At 55.5% G+C, this 25,860-nt stretch overlaps 1 protein-coding gene across 6 annotated transcripts in view; it reads left to right on the plus strand.

Annotated features, from left to right (window-relative positions):
• The window catches only part of ZDHHC3 (zDHHC palmitoyltransferase 3), a 38,143-nt gene extending 12,574 nt beyond the window's left edge, over positions 1 to 25,569 (plus strand). The window contains exons 2-8 of one of the 6 annotated variants that reach the window (XM_081105483.1): positions 1,684 to 2,013; positions 8,442 to 8,566; positions 14,453 to 14,549; positions 15,116 to 15,197; positions 15,272 to 15,385; positions 17,390 to 17,520; positions 23,722 to 25,569. In XM_081105483.1, the coding sequence (XP_080961609.1) occupies positions 1,708 to 2,013; positions 8,442 to 8,566; positions 14,453 to 14,549; positions 15,116 to 15,197; positions 15,272 to 15,385; positions 17,390 to 17,520; positions 23,722 to 23,982 (1,116 nt within the window). In that variant the 5' untranslated portion in view covers positions 1,684 to 1,707 and the 3' untranslated portion in view covers positions 23,983 to 25,569. Of the gene's footprint in view, positions 1 to 1,683; positions 2,014 to 8,441; positions 8,567 to 14,452; positions 14,550 to 15,115; positions 15,198 to 15,271; positions 15,386 to 17,389; positions 17,521 to 19,532; positions 21,029 to 23,721 lie in introns of those variants that run through there. The other 5 variants (XM_081105487.1, XM_081105484.1, XM_081105485.1 and 2 more) reach the window with 5 other exon arrangements.
• The last annotated feature ends 291 nt before the right edge of the window (positions 25,570 to 25,860 follow it).

Here is a 25,860-nt window from a genome sequence, read left to right on the forward strand (position 1 = left end):
CTGGCAGCGGTGGTATTGTGGGTCCTGGGGTGCGCCAGCCTCCTTGTGTGCCTGCCCCAGAGGCCTGAGCAACCAGTTCTGAGCAAGGACCCGTGGGGAATGGTCCTTGGCAGAGAACCATCCCTCAACCCCAAGGATGGGAGGAAAGGAAGTGAAGCTTTGCCTTTTCTGTTGTTGGGGCAGAGTGAAGGGAACGTGTACAATTTGTTTCAAGGTGGGCTCCCTCCCCCCCCCCCCCCCCCCCGCCCATATTTCTCAGATTTTCATTTGGCTAATTTAAGAAACAAATCGTATTGAAGAGCTACGTCCGTTGCCTTTGGAGGCCTGGGGGTTAAGTAAACTTTTTACAGCAGTGTGCCTTGGTTGGCTTTGATTGGGATGTTTTGAAACTAAAGTGTGGGTTGGAATCTGTCCTTCAGTTCAACACTCAGTGCAGCTCTGCCAGGTGTGCCCTTGGCTGGGCGCTTTCCTGGATCACAGGTTCTCACTCACCAATGAGGGGTGACGCGGAAACAGAGCTCCTAGTGCACTCTGGTCCCACATGGTTCAAGGGCGGAACATTCTGGTTACTACTTCATGGTTCTACTTGGTGCACCTCCACCATCCCTAGAGTTAGCAGACGAAGCCTCCAGGAGGTGGGCCTGGGCTCAAAGAGCTCACACACCTTGCTCATGCACATGTGTGATGGACACATGTAGTGAGAGGCTGCTGTGTGCAGGCACCGGGCTAATGGAAGGACGGGGCTTCCAGCCCACAGCCACCGAATGGTGGGAGAGCCTAGCGGGTGTGCCCTAAAGGCCTACTGCCCAGCCGGAGTCCCCTTCTTGCACAAACGAATCCGACAAGACTTCACTTCACCTGCTTGCCAGCCCGCAGCCAGTTAGCAGCAGTAAATACAGGGTATGTTGGGAGGACTGGTAACTCTAGGCACATAATGACCGCAGCCAGGAATGGGGGAGGAAGACAAAGAACCTTACGGAGGAGATGCCGCAGTGACAATGGTCTGAACAGTGGCAAGCCCCGTGAATCCCGTTCCCCCTGAGGACATGGTTACCTAACATACTCCAGTAACTGCTGTTCCTGGTAATGACTCTAATCCTTCCAAATAAACGGATGGGTATTGTGCTTACGACAGGAAGTAGCCAGTTACCTGGGAGATTTACTCATGTGGAAGGGCCTGTCCCTCAGCAAAACCACAATGTGAACTGTAGCGCTAGTTTAGTCGAGCCGTTGCCTTATCTGCAGTCAAGAATGAGCACCCGCCAGGGTAGGCTACAGACGTCTGCTCTGAATATTCAGTGGGCATAACTCAGTCACTGGAAGCATCTAAACATGAGCATTGCTCTAACTGAAAACCACACCATGTATGATCACTGAAGAGCACTTTGATGGAGCACACAGGGTGTGGCGAGATGACCCTCAGGCTGCAGATGACGGCGGGTTACGCTGCCACAGGCGTGGGTGGGGCGATGTGGTTGTAACTGATCATCGAAGCAGGAGTGGGGTGGATCAGTTATTTTCAGGGTGGGGTAAAAATAGGTTTACAGTTGTGAGTACACCTTTAGCCCCACCCCTCTGTTGTGTGGGTAACACATAGACACTCCTGCTCACTTGGAAAGGTCATTTGGTTCAATCTGCTTGATGACAAGACGACACCAAATGTCTGGGTCTTCTCTCTTCCAGATGCCAGCATGGACAGAATAGCTTATGATGCTCATCCCCACCCACCACTTCCGAGACATTGAGCGGAAGCCAGAATACCTCCAGCCGGAGAAGTGCGCCCCACCTCCCTACCCTGGTCCTGCGGGAACCATGTGGTTTATCCGCGACGGCTGCGGCATCGCCTGTGCCATTGTCACCTGGTTTCTGGTCCTCTATGCGGAGTTTGTGGTCCTCTTTGTCATGCTGATTCCATCCCGAGACTACGTGTACAGCATCATCAATGGAATTCTGTTCAACCTGCTGGCCTTCTTGGCCCTGGCCTCCCACTGCCGGGCCATGCTGACGGACCCCGTGAGTATGTCTGGGCTTGTTTTGACCAGCCCACACTCGCCTCCTCTGGCCCTGGTGTGGCCACAGCCTGCATGCTGCCCGGCCTCGGGAATGTGGAGAGCAGGAGGGCCAGGGCTGGGCTGGGGAAGTGGACACAGGCCCCACTGAAGAAGCACGGTCCGCACACCTGCCTGCCTGGGTGAATGGTACTGTCTGCACACTGGTGTGTATGTTGCTGGGACCTGCTGGGGCAGGGTTTGTTCTGGGGGAAGTCTAGCCTCTAGTGAGAAAGGTAAGTCACACAGCCATCAAACCTGGGAGCATTAGCATGCTGGGAGATGGGTCAGGACAGGGCTTTGCAGCAAAGACAGGACGGGAGCTTGAAATTAAAGCCATATCCAGTTCCAGCAATGTGCACGGAATGGCCTTCACTGTGGGTGAGGCTCATCTTTTCCTGGAAAGTTGGACAGGCCTGTTTCAGGCCACAGCAAGTGCCTCCTGGTGAAGGTCTGTGAGCAAAGCAGCGGTGTCCTCCCCGACGACGTAGCTAAATATCCCAAGCTGTGCAAGTGGCTGTGGAATGCCAGCACCCTGGACTAAATCCTCCCTTCCTGTTCACTGTTGTGTGGGGAAAGCTAGAGTGCGTGGTTGGATAAAGACCTCCCATGGCTTAATTGTTGCCGTATGTGGGACGAGTGTGTTTAAATTACGAAAGGGAAAGTACTCCTCGTGAAGGTGGCAGTGGTCATGCAGATTTCCATTCTGTGCGTTCCAGGGAACGCTCAGTAAAGATGCTGGGTCCTGAGCTGGTTCCCTTGCCCAAGGGCTCCAGTTCTTGCTGGTTCAGGTGGTGGATTGTTAATCTGCCCCAAAGGAAAGCGCTCTCCCAGCTCATTACATGTCAGCAGCCGGTCCAGACGGCCCCTCCTCTTATACACGTGTCTGGGGAGATGGCACGCCGGCAGGCCGGGGCCTGGTAGAGAGTGGGTCTGGGTTGGCGGTGTGGGTGGAGCCTAAGATGTAGGGCCGGTGTGGGATATGAGGAGCCGCCTCGAGCCCCTGAGGGTGTTAAACGAAAGAGTGACAAGATCAGTTGCCATTTTACAAGGATCACTCTGGCAGCCGTGAGGAGGAGACCAGGGCGCACCGAGGATGGAATAAAATGAACGGCATGTTTATCGAGTGAGAGGTTTACTATGTGAGAGGTTCCATTCTGAGCAATGGAGACAGCTGTGAGCAAGACAGACCAAAATCCCTGCTCTCCTGACGCTCACATCCTCAGAGGGGTCAGGCAGTAACAACGTGATTGACGAGGTGATTTCAGAAAGGGACGTGCTGTAAAGACCATGAAACAGTGACGGGGTGATGTGGTGGTGACTTTTATGAGGTGAAGGGGGACTACTTTAGATCAAGGTGGTCTGAATGCCTCCCTGAGGCAGGGCCATTTGAGCTGAGACCTGAGTGACGTGAAGTTGCCAGTCAGGCAAATGAAGATCTTGGGGCAGAGCCTTCAGGACGAGGAGAAACGGAAGTCCCGGGTGGCTGAAGCGAAGCGAGTGGGAGCAAGAGGGGGTAGATGAGGTAGAAAAGCTGCAGACGCAGATCCTGCAGGCCTGTGGGCCTCCTGAGGCCTCTGGTCTGTGTTCTACATGCCATGGGAGCCATCAGAAAGGCATGATGGGAGCAGGTGTTGCGCTTGGGATGGGGGTTTGGGTGTCGATAAGTAAAAGCAGGAAGATAAGAGGCACTGCTGTGGTCCACACAAGGCGTGTGGCTCAGACCAAGGTGGGAACGGTGAAGCTGGAGAGGAGCTGTTGGGTTTGGAATATATTTTAAGCCACCGATTCTCAAGCCCAGCCGGCCGTACATTAGAATCCCTTGGGGAGCTTTTAAAGGTACTGATGCCTGGCTCCGCCCCCAGAGAGTCCCCTCTAATTGGTCTGAGGCGGGGCCCTGGGTATTGGGATGCTTTAAAGCTCCCAGGAGTCCCTCGGTTTCAGCCAGGTCTGAAAACCGCCATTCAGAAGAGCTGACAGAATGGAAAGAGATCAAAGAGTGTGCCTTCCAGAGTCGTCTTGGCTTGAGCAGCCGGGGGATTGATTGCTGGTGCCATTTATTGAACGGGGAGAGTCTGGGAGAATAGATTTAGGAAGAGAAAGCAAGGCTTTTGTTCTGGCCAAACTGTGTCTATATTACATGTAAGCAGAGATGCCAGATAGGCAGTAGATAGCCAGGTCTGGGGCTGGTGGAGGGGCAGGACCAGAGTGGAGTGCAAAGGTCATTGGTTTCTAGAAGGTGTGTGAATCGGGGAACTGGATGTTGGGGGGTGGGGGAGGCTTCGGCCCTGGCATTCCTGCTGCCCTCACATGTGTGTGTTCTTTTACCCCCACATTGTCTCCAGGGGCCTCCTCAGTCCGGCCCCTTTGCAGTTGGAGGCGGGAGAGAATGATCCTCACTATGGTATGTTGCTGGGCTTCCAATCCCTAATGAATGGGAGCCATAGTCTGTATCCCAAACTCCAGCCAACTTCTCATGGGAGTGTTTTGCTGGTGGCCCCAACTGGGCGAAAATATGAAGCATCTGTCTAATATCTACTATTGTAAAGGGAGCAACTCAAAGCATGTCCTACAGACAGGCCGCGTCTCAGGCTCATCGCGGGTTTTCATGCTGCCACCTGCCTATGCCTTCCCAGCACATGACATCTTATGCAAAACTCAGTATGGAAACAGAGCGGGGAGCTGCAGCGGTGGGAGCCCCTGGGGCACCCTGAGCTTCCCAGGAGCAGAGTTGGGGCCCACATCCCACACAGAAAGCAGATCACTTCCCACTTTCTCATCAATGCCTGCAGCCTCATTAACACCAAAGGGGGAGTCTGTTTTTAGAAAGGAGCCTCTGTATGGTTCTAAGTTCCCTAATAAGATTATAGTGTTTGTATCTCAAGGATTCATGTTGCCTATAACTTTCAGAAAATGTTACACCTAAGGTTATAAACAATGTATGACATGGATACATTGTATATGATTTGGCTTATTACTATTACTATTTTAAAAGGGAAAAAAAAAAGATCTTATAGTCTCCCCAAGATGGTTACTGTATCACTTTCAGCTTTGAGATTCTTTTTCCAAATGTAACATCAAAACAATTGCAGCCACATTTTCTGGACCATTTAGTGAGCATTTAGTAAATGAGCCCACATAGAGCTTGAGGAGAAAAGGGAATTGACTCACAAGAAATTTATCCATTTGAGGGATGGGGTAAAAGGGATAGCCTGTAAAGAGAGGGAAGGGGACAGACGCAGAGGGGCAGGTGCCTCACTGGGCAGGGGGCTGGTCTGGAGGTGGCATGAGCGTGGGCAGGAACGAGTCAGACTGGCGTTTGATGTCAGGTGCCTCCTTGCCCACTCAGGTTGTGTAATGTCATCAAAGGAGTTCTCCGTGTTCCTGAAACACTCAAGTCTAGAGTGGCTCCACCTGCCCAGGCAGCCTGGACTCAGAAACTCTTGTCTCGGTTCCCCTCTCTCCTTCCCTCCCTCTCCCAGTCTCACCACGTTTTCTTTCCCAGTTACAAGTACATTTTAATTCCTCGTCCTGTGAACTCCTGAGGGACTGACTCCCTTTACATTGAGCTCTGGGAAAGTGTCCGCCTCCCAGCTTAAAGCTTTCCTTTTGCCCCGACTGCCAGGAAGCTCAAAGCCAAGCACTAGGCAACCACGTCAGTTGTGTTCGTCCTTATGATCAACATTGTTTTGTGCTTCCATTCTTTGGACCTAATAATTTATTAACCTCATTGTAAATTATCTCAAGTCTTAGATTTGAGTCAAGGAGGACTATAAAGCCATTCGATTTAACCACATTGCTCAGGAAAAGGGAATCCGCCTGCCTGCCTGCCGCCGCCCCTCCTTCTCCTCCCTTTCCGTCCCCCCTAGCGGATTCCTTGCTGTAAACAGACTGCACTTGACAGCCTCCGACCACTGCAGGTCACCGATTCTTGGGGAAGACTCAGGTAGCGGCTATTTCCTGGGGCCAGTAGCAGGGAACACAGAAGAGGACTGACCCTGGGTCCGCCCGACCAGGTTCTGCTATAGAAGGGCTGTGCCCATCTTGCCCAAAGGTATTGCCACATTCCCTGTGTAGGATCAGGGGACTTGCCTCGGGGTTCATTTGAGTGGGGTGCTTTGCTCTCCCTCATGCTCCGCACCTTCTCATACCTGCCACTGAGCAACTTATCAATGCCAACCGAAAGCCTTCTGGCTCCCGGGAGAGGAGCGTGACCAGGTGGGGATTACCTACTTTCTGCACCTGTGGAGGAGCCAGGTGGCCTTGGGCACAGGCCTGTTGGAGCTCAGAGAGTTTCTGCTTAGCCCAGCAGGTGTGCGCACGCCTCGATCCCATGGCCCCTGAAACAATGTATGCAGGCTTCTTCATTGTTGCTTGAAATGAACGGGACGGTTGAGTCCTTGAACCATTGGTGTTTCTTCAGAACCCGTCTCCATGGCTTTGCATTGTGTCCTCCTTGCATTTCCTGCTGTCCTAGGCGTTTCCATCACAGTGAGTGTGTTGATACAGTGTTGGCAGGAGAATGAAAGGATGGCATCAGGGCCTCTTCAAATCACTTAATAGAAACATCTGACAAACACATGTTGCCTTCTATGAGGGTAGGTTCTAGACGCGGATGGCTAGGTCTAATCCTCTTCTGCCACTTATTAGCCATCTGATCCTGGGAACTTGCTTAGCTTCTCTGCTTTAGTTACCTCATCTCCACAGTGAGGAATAGCATGGTCTCTACCTCATAGGTCTGTTGTCAGAGTTAACTGGCAAAATACAGCAAAGCACCCGGAACTGTGCCTCGCACCTAAGCACTCAGCAAGTGTCTGTTGTATCATCATTACTGTTCAGCTTGGGTTTATTAATACCTGCTCCTGGGCTGCAAGTTGGAAGACATTGTCCTCCAGGAATTAGGGTGTGGTTAAATGGTAGTTGTTACAACACAAATACAAGCAAGCACAAAGGCCCTGAGATGGGTTCTGACTGGGTGTGGCCTGGGGCCACTGGTAAGAAGGCTGGGTTGTGGTGCCCTCCCAGGACTCTGGGCCAGGAAATGGCTCTAGAGCAGCGGTTCTCAACCTGTGGGTCGCGACCCCTTTGGGGGTCGAACGACCCTTTCACAGGGGTCGCCTAAGACCATCGGAAAACACATATATAATTACATATTGTTTTTGTGATTAATCACTATGCTTTAATTATGTTCAATTTGTAACAATGAAATTGGGGGTCACCACAACCTGAGGAACTGTATTAAAGGGTGGTGGCATTAGGAAGGTTGAGAACCACTGCTCTAGAGCTTTCCCTGTACATCTCCATTTTGTGTAATGAGTAGATTGTACCTTCACAGAACATTTCGGAATTCTTTGTTTTGTTTGATTTTTATTTTGTATTGGTTTCAGGTGTATAGCTTAGTGTTGTTTTTTTGTTTGTTTGTTCTCTTGTTGGTTGGTTTATGGTCCGTGTCCTCCACAGGCCCCTTTAAAGTCTGCTGTCTGGGTGGTTGGGTGCCACCTTCCCTGTGAGTCAGACTTCCAGACCCCAACCCTCTGCTGATGCCTCAAGGACCCTCAGCGGTCTCAACATTGTGGTAACAAACCTCAGGAAAGTAGGTCATAGTCCTACTCCAGGTAGCTCCTTCCTGAGGTGTATTTTTTTGCTTGTATATTTAATGAGCTTTTTTAATTGCAAAAGTCACATGCTTATAATAGAACATTCAGAAAGATGGTCAAGAAAAGAAGATGTTCTTGTGATTCTACTATGTTGGATAACCATTAATACTTTTGTGGGTATCTTTGTCTTTTTATGTATGTATATAGAAAATCTTTGCCAAAACGGGCTTATAGTCTGTGTACTGTTTGGAAGTCTGCTTTCCCTTTAACAATCTATCACGGGTGTTTCCCGTGTCAGTAGCTGTGTGCTTTATGGCATATTTAATGTGAAACTATATCTGACTAGCGTTGTACATACCATGCAGTCCTTGCCTACCACAGTTTGTTTGCTTTTTAAAACTTCTGTTATAGGCTTTTCTGGCATCTGACTGCATTTTGCAGACCAGATTTGTTTTTCTGCTACTTTTTTAACTTTTAGAAAAATTATTAATGAGAAATACTTCAGACAGTTGAAAGGGTATGAAATGATGAGATGATGAGCACCCATGTGTTCACTTTTTGGCAATTCCTGGGGAAAATTGTCAATATATACTCATTGGTGTTGGCATAATTCTGAATACAGAGTCCACATGTTGGGGTGCACCTGCTCCATCCCTGTGTAATTCTTAACAGAGTCCATGTGTCAGGATGAAAATGCCCCGTCCCTGTGTGTGCAATGGCTCCTTTGAAATGACTGTGCCCACTGTGGGATGCTGGAACCCTTAGCCAACCCTGACGCCTTTCCTCTTTCTTACAGGGGGCAGTGCCCAAAGGAAATGCCACTAAAGAATTCATCGAGAGTTTACAACTGAAGCCCGGCCAGGTGGTGTACAAGTGTCCCAAGTGCTGCAGCATCAAGCCCGACCGAGCGCACCACTGCAGGTACACGCGTGCCGCACACACACACACACGCTCATGCGCACACGCTCTCCCGCGGGGCCGTCCGCAAAGAGCATCCCTGCTCTGGGCGCCGAGTGGCCCCCAGAGGGAAAGGGCGTGTGCTTTTGGCTCAGGACACCTGTCTCAAGACGGCTCTGCCACACCCGACCTGGGACCCTGGGCAGCCCTTGGCTCCGCCTCTGTTTCCGAGTCTGTAAAATCCAGGAGATTCCTGCTCTTCCTCCTCACAGCCTTGCTGCTCAGTAAAGGCCCCTGAGAAAGGCTGTAAAAAGTCACTCTGTGCACGTCTAGTCCTTGACCCGTTTAAGAGGTGGGCCCTGCAGTTTACAGGGAAATGAAGCGTCGCCCTGACTGAAGGATTTTCTTTAAAACGAAACTTCAAGAGGCTACGACATTGTGGGATTCAGCCCATAAACCATTGCCCTTCTCATCTATGATGATTTTGCCCTTTTGGTTTTCAGATTTCTTTGACGACATCCAGCTAAAAATTGCATTTTTATCATTCCAAGGGAACTTTAAATGCTAAATTACAGCAATACAGACATGGCGCTTGGTCCCTTTTTCAGACTGGTGTGGTGGGGGGGAGCTTTCAGGGGATGAACCAGCTCCTGATGGCGGGAGGTCATCCTTGCCGGTCGGGGATGCAAGCAACTGTGAGGGGCATTTCTGTGGGGGTCTCACTGCCCCCCTCTCGGGAGAGTGCGCAGCCTCCAGCGTTCCGGGCCCCAGGCAGCTGCTGGGCACTGGCTGTGTCCCGGCGCCTCAGCCCACGGCTCCTGCCAGTCACCTGACCTCTATTCTCACACTCACTCTCAGAGAAATGACTCCCTGAGTGAGGTAAAGTGGTTTTCTCGTTCTTCCCTGAGCCCGGCATTCTCCTGCCGCCTCCTCCCTCTCTCCCAGGACCGAGGGGGTATTCCTGAAAGCTAGTAAACACGTCAGCCAGCAAAACGGGGGCTGCTGGCTCAGATGAACTCGGGGGAGGTGCCCGTGTGCCGCCTGCTCCTGACTCAGGAAATGTGTCCTGACAACTGCTCCTTTGTGGCGCCCACGCCGTCGGGGACCACAGTTCTGAATAAGCAGAATCCCCAGCACACGGGCGGGTTGGGCTGTGACTGGTCGAGCCAGAGGCCTGCTGCCTCGTGAGAGAAGCTGGTGTCGCCTTGTCCGCTCAGGCAAGGTGCTTGTGCCCAGCTGTTCGGTCCCCCCCTCCCCGTAGGTCCCATGGAATTGAAAACTCCATCCTCTAGCTCTGTGGCCGCCACCGATACTCCTGAACTTGGGCCTGTGGGTGTTCCCTCTGAGCAGAGGCACGTGGAACCCCAGGCTGCTGGTCCTGGTGGGGAACCTGGAAGCAGGAGGGAATTCTGCGGAGGGAGCCGTCCACGGTAAAGGGGATGGCCCAGGCGTTAGTGTGATGCGTTAGGTTCTCAGACAGGCGGTGGAGACCTCTGACCCTGGCAAAGCCTCTCCCCCTGCGGGCCCCCATAGACACACGCTGAGGCTGAGCTGGCCAAGGACTGCGTAGGGCGCCTGCCAGCTCCTTGTTCTGTCTTCCTCGTGGTGATGCAGCTGCGTGTTGTCTTCACAGCATTTTCTGTGTAGACCTGGCCTCAGCCCTGAGACGTGAGGGCTGGCTGCAGGCGGTTTGGAGAAGCCAGGTTTCCTTGCCCAGAGCCCAGAGCCCAGAGCCCAGAGCCCAGAGCGGGGCCTGAGAGCAGTGTTCTCGCCACCGACTTACCCAGAACTTTCTGAGCGGGACAGGGCATGGGAGGTGCCTTTGTGCTTATACTTCTCATTGCAGCGAACGAGGGGTGAGGGGAAAAAACACACCTGGCCCACGTGGTGCCTCTGGCCGTGTCCTTTTCTCTTTCCTGGGGCAGCCAGTCTACGCTGAAGCCGGTTCCAGCCTCGCTCTCTCCCTGTCCACAGTCGGAGCCTTCACTCAGCCAACCCTGCTCCGCGGGGCCTGGGCTGGGCTCTGGGCTGTGAGGGTGGATTAGACATGGCCCTGACCCAGGGCCTCCCCCCAGGCTGGCAGGTGCTCCTGTCCACTGTGGTGCCGCCTGGTGAGTGCCGCTGTGGGGAGACACGGGCCCCCATGGACACGCTGTCTCCCTGGTGGGCCAGCACCAGGGCGGGCAGGAGGGCCTCAGCCAGCTCTGGGGCCGAGTTCCAAGGAAGCCCCGCAGAATGTGGGCAGTCACCACCTGGGCCTTGGGGCTCCTTCGCCCACCTACTCAAGGACCCACCTCCAGGCCTTGCCCTCGGGACTCTCAGGCCCCAGTCCAGACCCATTCAGGCTGGGCGTTTTGTGAGCTGTGAGGGGATTGGCCTCTGCACAGGGCTTCCAGCCACCAGCCTAGCTGGATCCCCCCCACCCCACCCCTGCACACACACACACACACCACCACCACCTGGCCCAGAGCCTGCTTCTGAACACCCCCCTCCATGAGCTCAGGGAGAGGGGCCACCTTGGCATTTTGTGTCCTTGCAAACAGCAAACACAGACCCGCACTCTGGACCAAGTTGTGCAGCCTCAGGGGCTGGACTCCCTGCTCCCTGAAGGGTGAGGAGCTTTCTAATGTGGCTGCCTGGTGAGACGTGGGCCTGTGAAGCCTGCTTCCCGGTGCGCGCCGGCCTCTGCAGAGGCGGGAACAAAGCTCGTGTGCCCACAGAGCTCGTGTCAGCGCTTGGGCAGCTTCCAGAGGCTGCGGCCAGCGGTACTTCTGCTGCTGAGCAAACACTGCCCAGAGCCCACTCAAAACCCTCTCGGAAATAAGTGTGACGGAAGAGAAACTGCTCAGGATCCTGGGGCTGGGGGCTGGGGGCTGGGGGGCGAGGGAGGGAAGCACCCTCAGGAGTTTCTTCCCCAGACGGGGGGGGGGGGGGGGGGGGCGGGCTAAGAACCCCTAGAGCTGGTTGTCCCAGAAGGATATGCAAGAAATGGGTTCTGAGTAATGGCTCTGTGGGGGAGGGTTGTGGGGCCTGGTGGCTCCGTGGGGGAGGGTTATGGTGCCTGTGGCTCCGTGGGGGAGGGGTGTGGGGCCTGGTGGCTCCGTGGGGGAGGGGTATGGGGCCTGTGGCTCCGTGGGGGAGGGGTGTGGGGCCTGGTGGCTCCGTGGGGGGGGCCTGGTGCCTCCGTGGGGGAGGGGTATAGGGCCTGTGGCTCCGTGAGGGAGGGGTGTGGGGCCTGGTGGCTCCATGGGGGAGTGTGGGGCCTGGTGGCTCCGTGGGGGAGGGGTGTGGGGCCTGGTGGCTGAGGCCCAGGATGCAGGGGCATCACTCCTCACTGTCTGCTTGTCTGTACTTTTAAAATTTGTATCAGGAACAAGTGCTACCCATTGAAATACAGGGTGGACAGAGTGTTTACAGTTGTAATACAAATAAACAATATATTCATTAATAAATAATACAAGAATTGCCGAAGCCGGTTTGGCTCAGTGGATAGAGCGTCGGCCTGCGGACTGAAGGGTCCCGGGTTCGATTCCGGTCAAGGGCGGGTGCTTGGGTTGCGGGCACATCCTCAGTGGGAGATGTGCAGGAGGCAGCTGATCGATGTTTCTCTCTCATCGATGTTTCTGACTATCTCTCTCCCTTCCTTTCTGTAAAAAATCAATAAAATATATTTAAAAATAAATAAATAAATAAATAAATAATACAAGAATAAACTGTTTCATGTACTCACAACTGTAAACCTACCTTTGCCCACCCCGTATGTATTGTTCATGTGTTTGTTTAATCCTCACCCGAGGATATGCTTTATTGATTTTTTTTAAGAGAAAGAGAAACATGGATGTGAGAGAGAGACATTGATCGGTTGCCTCCCGTTCGTGCCCTGACTGGGAACTGAACCCCAGCCTTTTGGTGTGCGGGACGCTCCAACCAGCTGAGCCACCTGGCCGGGGCTCTTACCTTTTTTAACTTGGTAACACCATGCAGAGAGGAACAGGTAATGGGGTGCTGGTACCTGACTTTCTCTTCACTTCCTCCCCGCCCTCATTCCCGCCTTTCTCCCCTGCCCTCCTGGCCCAGGGGGATGCTGGAGCTGGCCCAGCATCTCTGAGATGCGCCCCTTTCTGATGCTAGGAAGACCCTCTGCAGTTGTAGAGAACAGGGTGGAGGCCAGAATGACTGCGGCGCTCGGCTGAGCCAGGCCCAGTGCCTGGCCCCGCTTCTTCCTTTTGTCAGGGCTTCCTGTGGATGGAGAGCCGGGGCCCAGAGGTTAGCCAGGTCTGCCAGGCCCCAGAGCTCACGCTTACAAAAGGCCACATCTCCCTGGGGTGGGGCCTGCAGCTCAGCGTGTGGCCTCGCAGTGGAGCTGGGCTGGGCTCCTGGCCAGGAGGCTCTGCTCACCTCCACATCCAGAGTCCCTCCTGCACCTTCCGTGCCCTCAGCCAGACCTGCGCAAACGGCACCCCCATGTGGACCGATGTAGCCCTTCTTTTCCGAGCAGCTCCCCGAGGCCAACCCTTCCTGCAGAGTCCACCCACCACAGCCCACTGTGCACTGTAAGAGCCGGAGACACAATTAGTTATGGAAACTGGTGGGAAGAAAAGCTGGTGTGAACTGAGGGACTTTCAAGAAAGGAATCGTATTATTTCTGAGGTTGTATTTATAGTAATTCCAACTGTGTTTTTTAAAATATGTTTTTATTGATATATTTTTCTTCTTTAGAGAGAGAGGGATATAGAGAGAAACATCGATGAGAGAGAACATCCTGTATTGGCTGCCTCCTGCACAGCCTCTACTAGGGATTGAGCCCACAACCTGGGCATGTGCCCTGACAGTGACCTCTTGGTTCATGGGTTGAAGCTCAAGCACTGAGCCACTCCGACCAGGCCCAACAAATAATACCCCTGAGATAAATGTTAAGGAGCCTGCTTTAATGATTTGAAAAGGGAACAATCTTTTTTTTTTTTTTAATATATTTTACTGATTTTTTTACAGAGGGGAAGGGAGAGAGAGAGAGGGAGTTAGAAACATCGATGAGAGAGAAACATCGATCAGCTGCCTCCTGCACATCTCCCACTGGGGATGTGCCCGCAACCCAGGTACATGCCCTTGGCCGGAATTGAACCTGGGACCTTTCAGTCCGCAGGCCGACACTCTATCCACTGAGCCAAACCGGTTTCGGTGAAAAGGGAACAATCTTGATGAACCCATCTATTGGCAAGTGGGTCTTTCTAAACTTGAGCTTTGGAAAGTAGTTGCTTTCAAGCCCCCATTAACCTGTTCTCTTGTTTCATGTTATTACTTGGTTTGTCCAAAAAGGGTAGGGAGGGTGTTTGCTATCAAATAAGCTTGAAACCTTCCAAAAGTGATCCCAATAACAAGTTAGTAATTTGCAAATTTATTAGATTATCCGATCAACACTTGAGCTTAAGTGACTTTTGTGCTTTTTTTTGGCAAAGTGGGTGTTATCTGGGAGCTGAAAAGCTCTTGGAGGGGGGCTTCCTGCCGCCCTGAGAACCTGCACTTGACCCCACTCTGAACTCTTCCAGCTTTCCCTCCCCGCAGCCACACCCTCCCTGGAAGCTCCGCCCACCTGAGAAGCTCCACCCCCCCCTCTGGATTTGGGTCTTTCTGGGGAATTGGGAGCTCTGTTTCTGTATCCCATCTCCTCAAGTTGTTGAAACTGCTTCTTCATGTTGTCCTCTCACTAAACCACACTCTCAGCTCAGTGTCGCGTCAAGAGAGCAGCCACACCACGTCAGTTCCATCCCGTGTGTCAAACGAGAGGCCTTGGTGGGTGACTGACCTGCAGCCCCTGCAGCCCCTGCAGCCCACACCCAGCAGGAGGCCAGGTCTGTGTTCCCGGGGCTCCTGCCAGGGCCCTCCTAACGCTCCGCCCGGGGGCTGTTTCAGTGTGTGTAAGCGGTGCATTCGGAAGATGGACCACCACTGTCCCTGGGTCAATAACTGCGTGGGCGAGAACAACCAGAAGTACTTCGTCCTGTTTACAGTAAGTCCCCTTCCGGGTCTGCCCCACCCTCCCGGAGCCAGCCCAGCACTTGCTTCCCCAAGTTCCCAGCACTCGCCAGCTCCCTGCTGCTGCAAATAGCATAGCGCCTCTGCCAGCCTCGCTCAGCAAGGGCTACCTGCTCCTGAGCGCTCGCCCCAGCTCCTAGAAAACAGACTCCAGTTGGTCAGCTCTAAGCGAGGGCCAGCGCCCAGTCTGAGTCGCTAAAGGAGCCGCCTTGGCGGTGACTGCAGGTAGGCGGGGTGTGTTTAGTGTGAGGGCTGGAAGGGCCCGTGGCAGGCAGCACCCTCATGCTCAGTGAGGAGAAGAGCGACCCCGAGGCAGCCCCGCCCACCCAGAGCCCAGGTCACGCCTGGTGACGGGCACTGTTCTCGTCCACACAGTCCACACACTCCCAGCGAGTGGCTGTTACCTCAGACCCGGGGCTGGGGGAGGGGACCAGTGGGGGGGTGGCCAGGTGCCTCTGGCCCTGCTCCTGGCCCTCCCTCACCCTGGGTGCTCCTGCGTGCGGGGTTCGCACGGTGACGCCTGCCCCGCTTTCATTGCAGATGTACATAGCTCTCATCTCCCTGCACGCCCTCATCATGGTGGGGTTCCACTTCCTACACTGCTTCGAAGAAGACTGGACAAGTGAGTGTGGTCAGGGCTCTCCTCCGGGGTGGGGGACATGAGAGGCGGGCTCCTTATTTCCATCGTGGTGCCAGGGGCCACCCTCAATTTATTAGATCTCTTGCAAGCCCACGGACTGACCAGGGAAGGAACAGCAGAGGCCCGAATCTTTCAGGAGAAAACGCAGCCCCTTACAGTCAGTTCCACAGGTAAAGTGGAGAGCTGGGCAGACCCCGCCCGCCCGAGCGCGCCTGGGAGAGGGCAGGCCCAGCCAGGAGGCAAGGCCCGGGAGTGGGTTTCCGTGCCCTTGGCCAAAGCCCTCCATTCGAAGGTCGCCCATTCCACTCTTGCAGAAACTCATTTTCAACTTCCTGCCTGGGATGTGGAGATGTTTTATTAATTTGTTTGTTTTTTTGTGGTGGTTGCTTTTTAACTGTTTGATCACCAACTGACATTAAGGTTGTAGACAAATTCTTGCTGTTTTAGAAGTATTCCATTTAAATGTAAATGCCAACGAAGGCGCTCCAACCAGAAAATTATATAAATTCTGAGGGAAAATATAGATGTTGAAAAAATAAATGAAATTTAAAAGAATAAAAATAAGAAAAAGTGATTAGATGCTAACAGATTTAAGAGGCCGCCGGCTGAGCTAGATCTTTCACACACACAACCTGTGAGCAAATGCCTTGAGCAGAAACATCGTATTTCTACTGTTTTTCCCTCGATGTTTTCCCCTTTTTCATTTCACCATCCTTTAGAAGTTTTGCTCTTCCTGCACATGCTGACTTCTTGGGCATTTTCTTGCTGTTATTGTTTCTCAGGACTCTGAGGCTGCCCGGCCAGTGTGGCTCAATGGTCCTGGCAAGGCTCAGGAGGTCACGGTTAGATTCCCAGTCAGGGCACATGCCGGGTTGTGGGCTCGATCCCCAGTAGGGGGCGTGCAGGAGGCAGCCAATTGATGTTTCGTAGTAATCCATGTTTCTCTCTATCCCTCTCCCTTCCTCTATCTCTAAAATCAGTAAAAAACACATTAAAAAACAACAACTCATGAGGCTATGAGAAGGACAGTATCCCTAGCTCCAACCAGATATTAAGAGGTTTCCCGTGTCACAGTCTGCACCCACCCCCTCTTCTCTCCCTGGCCCTGCCCAGCACTCTGGCGGGACCTCATCTAGTGGAAGAGACTGGGCGGCTCACACATGTACTGCTCACAGCTCTGGCTCTGGGAAGTGCAGGGCGAGGTGCCCGCCAGTTGGGCTCCTGAGGCAGGGACTCCTGGTTGGCAGGTGGCACCTCCTCCTGAGTCCTCCCAGGGCAGGGAGGGGACAGCAAGCGCCCTGGTGTCTCCTCTGTAAGGGCCTCACCTACCCTCGTCTTCCAAAGGCCCGTCTCTGAACCCACTACAGTGGGGGCTGGGTCTCAACACAGGAATTGAGGGACACAGTTCTGTCCATAGCACCCTGTCTCCCTGGTTTCCTGACTAGCGCGGTTCTAGCACAAGCCAGGTTGTCAGTGGGTGGGGGTGGGGGTGGGGTTTCTGCAGGTCAGGGTCCTGCACAGCTGGGGGCCACCGCAGGTTTCTTGGTGAACATTCTAAAAGGACCGCATCAGCAAGGCCCCCGGATCCAGGTGTGGCCTTGGCGGCTCGGGGTGAGGTCTGACAAGGACATTTCATCATCACAGACACCATCCCGTCGTCCGGCTAACAGACCTGGGCAGTGACGAGAGTCGCAGACCGTCAGTGAGGCCGTGTCTCTGTCCTCAGAACAGAGCTGACGGGCCGTTTTCTTAGTGCCGCTGGGAGCCAGGCGGCCCGCAGGGCGTTCTGAGCCGGGCCTTGTTCCGACCCGAGCCAGGCCTGCAGGGGGGGAGTTGCTCAGCACGTGGAGAGGAAAAGCAGAGGCTCGGAGGCCAAGTGCTCACAGCAGAGAGGGCTTGCAGGCCAGGCCTGAGCTGGAGCGGGTGGCCTGCTGGCGGGAAACGGCAGCGAGCGAGGGCTGGTGTGTGTGAGGGAGGCCCTGGCAGGGCCCGGCCAGTCAAGGAGGGCTCCCACAGGGAGTGTAGGTGCAGCCAGGTGGGGTGGGGAGGGTCCTCACTGAGGCCTGGAGACCAGAGACGTGGCACCAGGAGGACCCACCGGGGGACTTGGGGCAGGGGGGGCCTGGGGGCGGTGGGCATGGGCCAGCCTTGAGCCCCGCGCCCTTTGTTTGCAGAGTGCAGCTACTTCTCGCCGCCCACCACGGTGATCCTCCTCATCCTGCTGTGCTTCGAGGGGCTGCTCTTCCTCATTTTCACGTCGGTGATGTTCGGAACTCAGGTGCACTCCATCTGCACGGACGAGACGGTGAGCAGGAGGGCGGCCTGCACAGACCCCGGGTGCGGGGCACATCCCCCATTCCCAGGGACGCTGATCTTCATGCACACACGCGTCCTCCCTTGGGGGCTGGCATGCTGTCACACCAGCGAGGGGCCCAGCAGCCTTGGTGAGGGTCCTTCCATGCTCCTGAGGGTTCTGTCTGTGCGCCGCTCTGCTGGGCACTGGGACACCTCCCATCTGGGGCCACAGGCTGGAGACTGGATGGTGGACAGAGAGTGCCGGGACCCAGGTGGCCCAGGCAGAGCCACTCCCAGAGGAGGTGACTTCATGTCTGGTCCTGAGGGCAGAGCAGGGGACAGCCCTGCCTCGAGCCCCAGATCAGTGGTAGCACGTCCTCGCTGGGCCCCGGTCACCTCTGCCGGGCCTGCTTCTCCCTGGTCCTGCCTTCCGGTACTTGCAGCTTCACCTCTGGGAGCCTCGAAGCTGCTGGGCCAGAGCCCACTCCCCTGGTGCCACCTCCTCCCAACCATCCTAAGGTGTCCAAAAGCCTCAGGGTGCTAACCCGTGGCTGTGATGTGGGCATCGCTTCCCTTTTTGGGTTTGGGGCTCCCTGTAAGGGGCCCAGGAGGGAGCAGTGGAGTCCTGAGGTTGAGAGTCCATCCTGGCTTCCCAGGGTCCCCTCGGGGGGCAGCTCTCAGCAGCGCCCAGGCCCCTGTGGGGACTGCAGGCCCCAGTAGTCGGCCTTGGAGGGAGGCTCATGTGAGGGGAGTGCTTGCCTCAGCTTCCAGGGCCCTCCCGCGGGCCGGAAAGGCCAGTGCAGGGAAGGGCTTGCTGCCTGGCTGCCCAGGCACCACTGTTTGCACCTGTGGGAATTCCCCATAGTTTAACAGTGGTTCTCAACCTTCTGGCCCTTTAAATATAGTTCCTCATGTTGTGACCCAACCATAAAATTATTTCGTTGCTACTTCATAACTGTAATGTTGCTACTGTTATGAATCGTAATGTAAATAAGAAATAACATCATTACAAAGGAGTTTCTATAAAAACAGTAGCCAGTGGTGGATCCAGCTAGGAATCCAGGCAGTAAACAGGACCAGCTTCTCTGTGGAAGGTCTGCAGGAGCCGGGGTGATCCAGCCCCGCCTCCTGCCTGCTATTGGGGTGCTGCCAGGCCACACAGGCCGTAACCTGGGGGAGCCTGAGGAGAGCTGTCAGGCCCTGGCCCATCTTCCCCTCCAGGAGTCATGTTGGAAAGGAAGGAAGGGCAGGCCCCACAGCTCATGGGAAACAGGTCCTCCCCGCCCCTCCCCGGCCTGGGTGGGGCTGCTCCCCCCTCACCAGAGACCAGGCACAAACCCGTCCCCCTCACTGACCAGCTCTATCCACTGGGGGGACCAGCTTTCTCCGCAGCCCCCATTTTTCCTGAGACGGGAGTGCAGGCTCTGTGACAGCTGCTGAGGTGGCCCAGGGTCACACGTCTCCCCACAGGAGCCCCGGGAAGGCCTTCGCCGTGACTGAGGCTGACTGGTCTGTCCGTGTGGCCCCCTGACCTGTACTAACCCATCTCCTTCCTCCTCTGGTGACTTCTCCCAACCCGCCTGTCCCTCCTCGCCACCTTCAGCTGTGCTCCTGACCCTTCTGGCGGAGTCTGACCCACCAGGGCCGCCCTTGGACTCACTTCGTTTTCTTTTTCTCTCTTTTTTTTTCTGTCTCAAAGTGGTTATGGTATCGCAGACTTCCTGTGAACCAGTCCCAACTGAGCAGTCACCCTTGGCTGTCAGATCGCCAGCTCCGCGACTCCTGTGCCAAAGCCTGCAGGCCCTGGCCCGCCCACCCTGGGCCCTGGCACGCTCATCCCCAAGAAAGTCTGAGTTTTTTTACACTTTTTGTGAGAGAAAGGGAAGGCAAATGTGATATGTAGTTGCTCTATGGCTTTATAAAGAAGACGTTTACTCCACTCACCTCAGGCTAATGGACTTCCCTCCCCCAATCCCACAGCGATAAAAAGTGTGACTGAAGTGTGGTTGTTCTTGTTTTCAGGGAATAGAGCAATTGAAAAAGGAAGAGAGAAGATGGGCTAAAAAAACAAAATGGATGAACCTGAAAGCCGTTTTTGGCCACCCCTTCTCTCTAGGCTGGGCCAGCCCCTTTGCCACGCCCGACCACGGGAAGGCAGACCCGTCCCAGTACGTGGTCTGAAGGACCGCTGGCAGCACTGCCACTCAGACACACATCCCAGCACCGCCGCCCGTTCTCACGAGCACTCAAACCAGAAAGCAACACAACTGCTCCAAAACTTTTTTATGACTCAAGTAAAATGGCTGAGCATTGCAGAGAAAAAACGTCCCCATGTTTTATTTTTAAAAGATCATCCTTTCTATTTTTTGGCAACCGAAGCTGCTCTTTTCTCCTTTTAAAACCACCTCTCTGGCTCTGGTTTCCTCTCTGCTGTCTGTCTGGCATGACTAACGTGGACGGTGCTGTCTCCAGGCCGTGCCCACTCCTACTAACTGAGACGTGACTGGTGCGTGGAAGGTGCATGGAAGGACCGTGTCGACGCCTGGCTGGGGAGGCAGAGGCGGGCAGTGAGTGGCAGGGCCCCGTGCAACTGAAACACAGAAGATGGATGCCCGCCCTGTGGCCTAGAGGGGCAGGATCAGGGCTGGAGCCCCACGAAGGGCCCGGCACCGTGGCCTCATCCCCCGCGTGGACTCGGTTTGCCTCCTCACCCATGAAATCAATTGCCTGCCTTGTACTTGGACTTGGGGTGTGGAATGGCGGGGGCGGGGACGGAAGGGATCTTATATGTATGCTGAATCACCAGTTCTATTCCCTCTGATTATTTGAAAGAGTGTGAAGGAAAGGTCTTTCCAGTTCAAAATGCCTTACACAATCAAAGGATGAAAAATGTGACAGTTTCGAGCAAGCTCCATGTTCCTGTTAGTCGGTTTACTCTCCCTCCCCCCCAACGAGGCAGCTGCAGCCCTGCCATCAGCCCTTTCTTCCTCGTGTTGTAAGTCGCCAAAGGGGTTTACTTCCTGGTGTTTAGACCCAGCAGTGTGCACGGACCCACATCTGGTCTGTATTCTAACCTGGGAGACTGTCGCCCCGGCCTGGGGCTAACCACGATGCAAGGGGGACATTCCAGCCCTGACTTCAAGGTTGGTAGGTGGCCATGCAGTCACTGGAGTCAGCAGGCACACCTGAGCCAGGTGCTGGGCGGGGTCAGCCTGCCCTGGGAGCCCCTCCTGTTCATCTGCAAGAGAACGGCCTGCTGACGGCCGGCCACCCGAACACTCGCAGGAATTGGAATACTGATCATCTGGATTCTCACACATGGATTTGTTTTTTAAGCAATTGCCACAAGCCTTTTTTAGCTCTTGCTTGGGGTGGGGGTGGGGGAAAAGGGTTATTAAGTCCAGTCGTGGGTAGGGAGACTGGATCCAGCCAGGTGGTTTCTCAGAGAAGTGGAACATGCGCCTCTTTCAATCCTGTCAGTGCTTCCACCTGGAAACCAAATGCAATAAACGTTTTCCAAAAACCTGTTGTGGTTGAGCTCTGCTCTCGCCCAGTGTCACCGCGGTCAGCGCCGGTGACTGGCCGGCTGGTCGGAGTTTGTTTTCATTATTGATGCTCCCTCTTGGATGAGGATTTGCATGTTTTTAAAGGGCACTGGGACTCCTCTTGAGCAAGCTTGCCCACAGCCTCTCCTCTGGCTTTCCGCAGCCAAAGCCCTTGCCTGCCCTTTGGCTCTCAGTGGCTATGGAAAAGGTCAGGTGAGCTGACTGTTTCTAGGGTGTGGCCTGGGGAGAAACCCGACCTGCCCTCCCAGCCAAAAGCCAGAGGAAATCGCTGACAACGTCCACAAACAGTCCTGGTGGGTTGCTTTGAGAAGCTCCTGTCGTCCCTTTGATGTTTAACCGAAAGTCTGCGCCCCTATGTCGGTTACCTCGGACTGGCCGCTGTGCTGCCCGAGCTGCAGTCACAGCTGAGGTCGGTTTTAAATCTAGTTTATAGTTCTCTATGGGAGAAGTGTGGGTGTTAAATGGCCCTAGCTTTCCGCTTCGGCATAGGAGTTGGGACAGGACTGAATGGCGCGAGCATAGGAAATGGGCCAGTCGTAGCCACAGTCTTTCCAAATGGCCTCTGGAGAGGAGTGAGAAAGAGGGAGGAAGGCGCCATGGCGAGCTGAGTTAGGTGACTCCGCGCATAGCAAACAGACTGAACGCAAACAGACCTGCAGATTTGCATGGTGACTTGTGCACGCTGGGCGAGTCCGGGCAGCACGTGCCAGGTCTCCTGTCAGTCGTAAGCATTGCATCTGTCGTACTTTCTTAGAAGAACCCAAAATGAGACACCTTGTTACCAGCCTTTGCTCGTTCTGGCGAGGCTGCTTTGAGAGTTAAGGTCACCTTCCTGATGCAAAATCTGCCAGATAAGGCCCATGAAGAAACATTATGGCCACCTACGTGAGGTGGGCATTACAGAAACCCAGGCTTTGGGGGGCTGGTTGGGCAAATGGGTTTAAGTTGCTTTCATTTCAATGCATCAGCCTAAAGAGGAGCCAGCCAGTAAAGGGGGGTGAGGGCTCCCAACCTCGAAAGGGCCTTTAACTGCCAAAGAAATGTGGCGAGGCTTTTGCTAGGATTCCTCCCGAGAATCTTTCCTGGCGAGGCACCCAGGCAGCACCTCTCGCACTGTGGTGCCCAGAGCAGCAGCAGCAGCAGCAGCAGCAGCAGCAGCCCCCAGCACGTCAGACATGCCTGTTCCCAGGCCCCACCCTGGGCCCCACAGTCTGCATTGCAACAGCCCTGGGGCGATTCTGACACACTCAGGTCTGCGGACCCCTTTTGGTTCTCGGGTCTCTGCAGGTGGCCTGATGCCCCGAGGCCCTGGTCCCAGTGCTGCGGGGCTCAGTGCTGAGCCGTGTGCCCCTGGAGCCCCTCCCCTCAGCCTGCACCTCCCCCACTACCCCCCCGCCCCCCGCCCCCCCCCCCCCCCCCCCCCGCAAATGGATGTTGAGAGACAGTGCGAGTATTGGAATACGTTATCAGTGTGGCCCGGGGTTGCAAACCACACTGGGCCCAAGGCCCTTTGGGTGGAGAACCATCTAGAAGAGCGAGGGGAAAGAATGGAGCCAGGGTTCTCCAAGGAGGGGCTCCAAGTGTGGGTACTTAAGCCTGGGCAGGCACAGGTCCTGGCCCCTGGTTTCTACCTGGGGACCTCACACCCACGGGCTCTTTTCTCGTTTCTTAAATACATGTCTGAGCTGAACATCACCTCACAGAAGGAGGAATTCACAGTGAAAGACAAGCCACTGGCCAGCCTACTCCCAAAGTGAAGGCTTCATTTCCCCAACTTCTCCCCCAAGAAAGTCATGTTCTGGCTTGTGGTTCCCAAGCAAAGCAGAGTGGCCCCGGGCGCCTCACCTGTGAAACAGATGCAGGGAATTATGCAAAGCTTCGCGGAGGAGAGCTCGCGGAGACCCGGACAGAGGGAGCTGCATCCCTGCATCGGGACCGGAGTCTAGTGAGGCCCCGGGACCCTGGCTCCGTCTGCATCAAACCCCTGCTCGCGTACATCCTGTGGGACCTTAGGCAGTGACTTCCGCCTCACTTTTCTGTAAAATCAGGAGGATACTGCAAATCACAAGGCTGATGTGAGGACTAGATGAGGGCAATGAATGTGAATGTTAGTGCCGAGTCTGACGCATCGATGGCTTTAGTAAACGCCAAGGGTTAGAGCTGCGCCTTTTGAACCAGGTCACAGCTCTTCATTTGTGAATCAGTTTATCGGTTTGCAACAGCATTTTTGTAAAGGAAAAAAAAATGCATTGCACATTATAAGACAAGTATTGCTCCATGAAACAGGATGTTTACTGGGTTGCAACAGACAAGTGTTTCCTGCGTGAAAGCCCCGGGAAGGGAGTTCTCTGGCCTCCGTGAGGGCACGTGTGCGGGCTGCGGTGGCTGACTTTCTACACCTGGTGACGTGGGAGCGGGGGACACGCTGCGCTCCCCCACGGGCCTCAGCTGAGTCCTAAGAGCATGTGCTGGAGGGGAAGGTGGGGTGGGAAGCGAAGTCCTGGTCCCCTCAAGATCCTGCTTGCTGCAACCCCGCACCCCGCACCCCGTCAGCCCGCACCCCGTCAGCCCGCACCCCGTCAGCCCCGAGGAGCCTGTGCTGAGCCCGTGCCAGGCTGACCCTCCTTACCCCGCTGTCTCCCCAGAGCATTGAGCGCCTCAAGCGAAAGCAGCAGCCCAGGGAGCGCCGGGGCAGCTGGAAGGCCGTCAAAGAGACCTTCGGGGGAAACTTCTCCCCGAACTGGTTCAACCCCTTCTCCGGACCCTATCGCCCCGCGCTCAGGGACGAGGGCTGGGTGCGGCAGGTGGCGTCGTCAGACAACATGGAGACAACAACAGAGGAGCAGTCAGAGGAGCAGTCGGAGGAGAGGAAGGACGAGGACTCTGTGGAGGTGACGGACGAGTGATGCTGCTGTGGGGGGGCTGTCACCTGCCATCGGGGCTCCTGGGCACGGCGCACCCCTGCCCCCGCTGTGCCCCGCTCCCTGGGCACTGCCGTCCTCACACCCTCCTTCCTTGCCCATGTGGGGCCAGGTCTGGGGGTCGGGGACCAGGGACAACAGAGGAGAACAAGAGACTTTCTCTGAGTTCATCTAAGAGTATCCAGGGAGGGATGCCAGGAGCCATCTCCACAACTGGGCATCCTTCAGCCTCGTCTGGCAAAGGGGGCTCTGGACGGGGCGGCCCAGGGTGGCAAAGAACTTGCCTTTGGCTTTTCTCGGGATGTGTGTCTTCTCTTGGGAAGGGGGGCCTGCCATCTCGGCCATGAGGTTGCAGCAGACAGAGAAGGGCAGCCTCGGGGCCCTGGGATGGGACACTGACATCAGGATCCAGCCCCCTGGAGGGGGGTCTAATTAGGAGAAACGCATGGCAGCCACAGCTTCCTTCAGGCCAGGCCGGGCCCAGCATGGGGACGCACATCCATGTAGGATGTGCCCAGGATGGACATGAGCCCATATGACGGCAGCATCCAACTCAGCTCCTGCCGCACAGATACGATCCTGCACCCGCCCTGTCCCAGTGTGGCTGCGGGTGTCCCTTCCCAGGTGGGGAGGGACCGGTGTGGAGCTCCGGGCCTCTCGACCTCCCAGGGGAACTTACTTTTCCGCTCCCTCCCGGAGGGAGTCTACCCAACATGCACAGAACTGACCGGAATTTGGCCTGTGTGCTTTAGCCATTTCTCCCAAGATCGTGCCCCTCTCGTCCCTGCAGGGGGGGGGGGGGGGGGGGGGGGCGGGGCTGCACGGTGATGACCCAGGAAGACAGACACCCCCTCCCCCCGACTCTACCAGGAGGCTGGGACCTGGTCGCCCCATTTGAAGGCTGAAGCCTGATGAGGGGAACCCATCTCAGAGGTTGTTGAAGTACCTTCTGGACAGAGGGGCTCGGGTCCCTGTTTGGTACTAGAGTGGGATCCCCCACTCCCAGCCTAGGCTCTGTTCTGGGGTGCACTGCCCGTGACACCAGCACCTGGATCGGAGGAGGGCCCGCAGAGCCTGCCCAAGCTGGTGTTTGTTGTCCTAACCCAGAGCGCAGCCCTGGGGCTCAGCAAGGATTGGGGACCAGAGACCCCACCAGGGAGGATGCAGTGCTGCCCGCTGGTGTCCCCGAGGAGGAGGGCTCGAGGTTAGAGTAAGGGAAGGGGGCTTGCTGGTGTCTGCTGAGCTCCGGCAGGAGGTCAGAGGTGTGTGCTAAACCTGGGCCTAAGACAGGCCCCCTCAATGGGCTTGGCCTGAGAGCAGCGGGACCCAGCAGCCCAGAGCCACCTGTCAGACCCGGCCCTCCCTCCTCGCTGGGCCCATCTCCACACCAGGCCTCACCCACAGCACCCCGCCCACCCCCAGCCTCGTGTCCTCACACAGTGACTCCACGGCCTCTGGTGGCTGCCAGCAGCGGGGCCTCCTGCTGGCCTCACACAGGAAGCACTGCAGCTGATGCCTACGGGAGGGAGGCATGGACCGCGGCCTTTCTCTTCAATAAAAAGCTCCGTGTGACCTCCCAGCCCGGGCCCCTGGGCGGTGTCCTTCCTCACCGTCACCTCGAAGCCTCTTTTCTCCCCTTTCCCGTGTGGGAGACAAGGACACAGCGCGGCTGCCGTGGGGAGACACTAGCCACACCCTCCCCTGGGGGTCCTCCCGGGCGGTGTCTGCGGTGAGTGTTCACTGAGCGCCTACTGTGCGTTAGGGAGGGCACCTGGGGCAAGGGTGCACAGGATGGAAGGCTTTTGTTGTTGTTAAACCCGCCCACGGTTACTTTTTCCATCGATTTTTAGAGAGTGGAAGGGA

Source organism: Myotis nattereri (assembly GCF_964212035.1).
Source record: "Myotis nattereri genome assembly, chromosome: 14".
In the NCBI taxonomy this organism is placed as follows: Eukaryota; Metazoa; Chordata; class Mammalia; order Chiroptera; family Vespertilionidae; genus Myotis; species Myotis nattereri.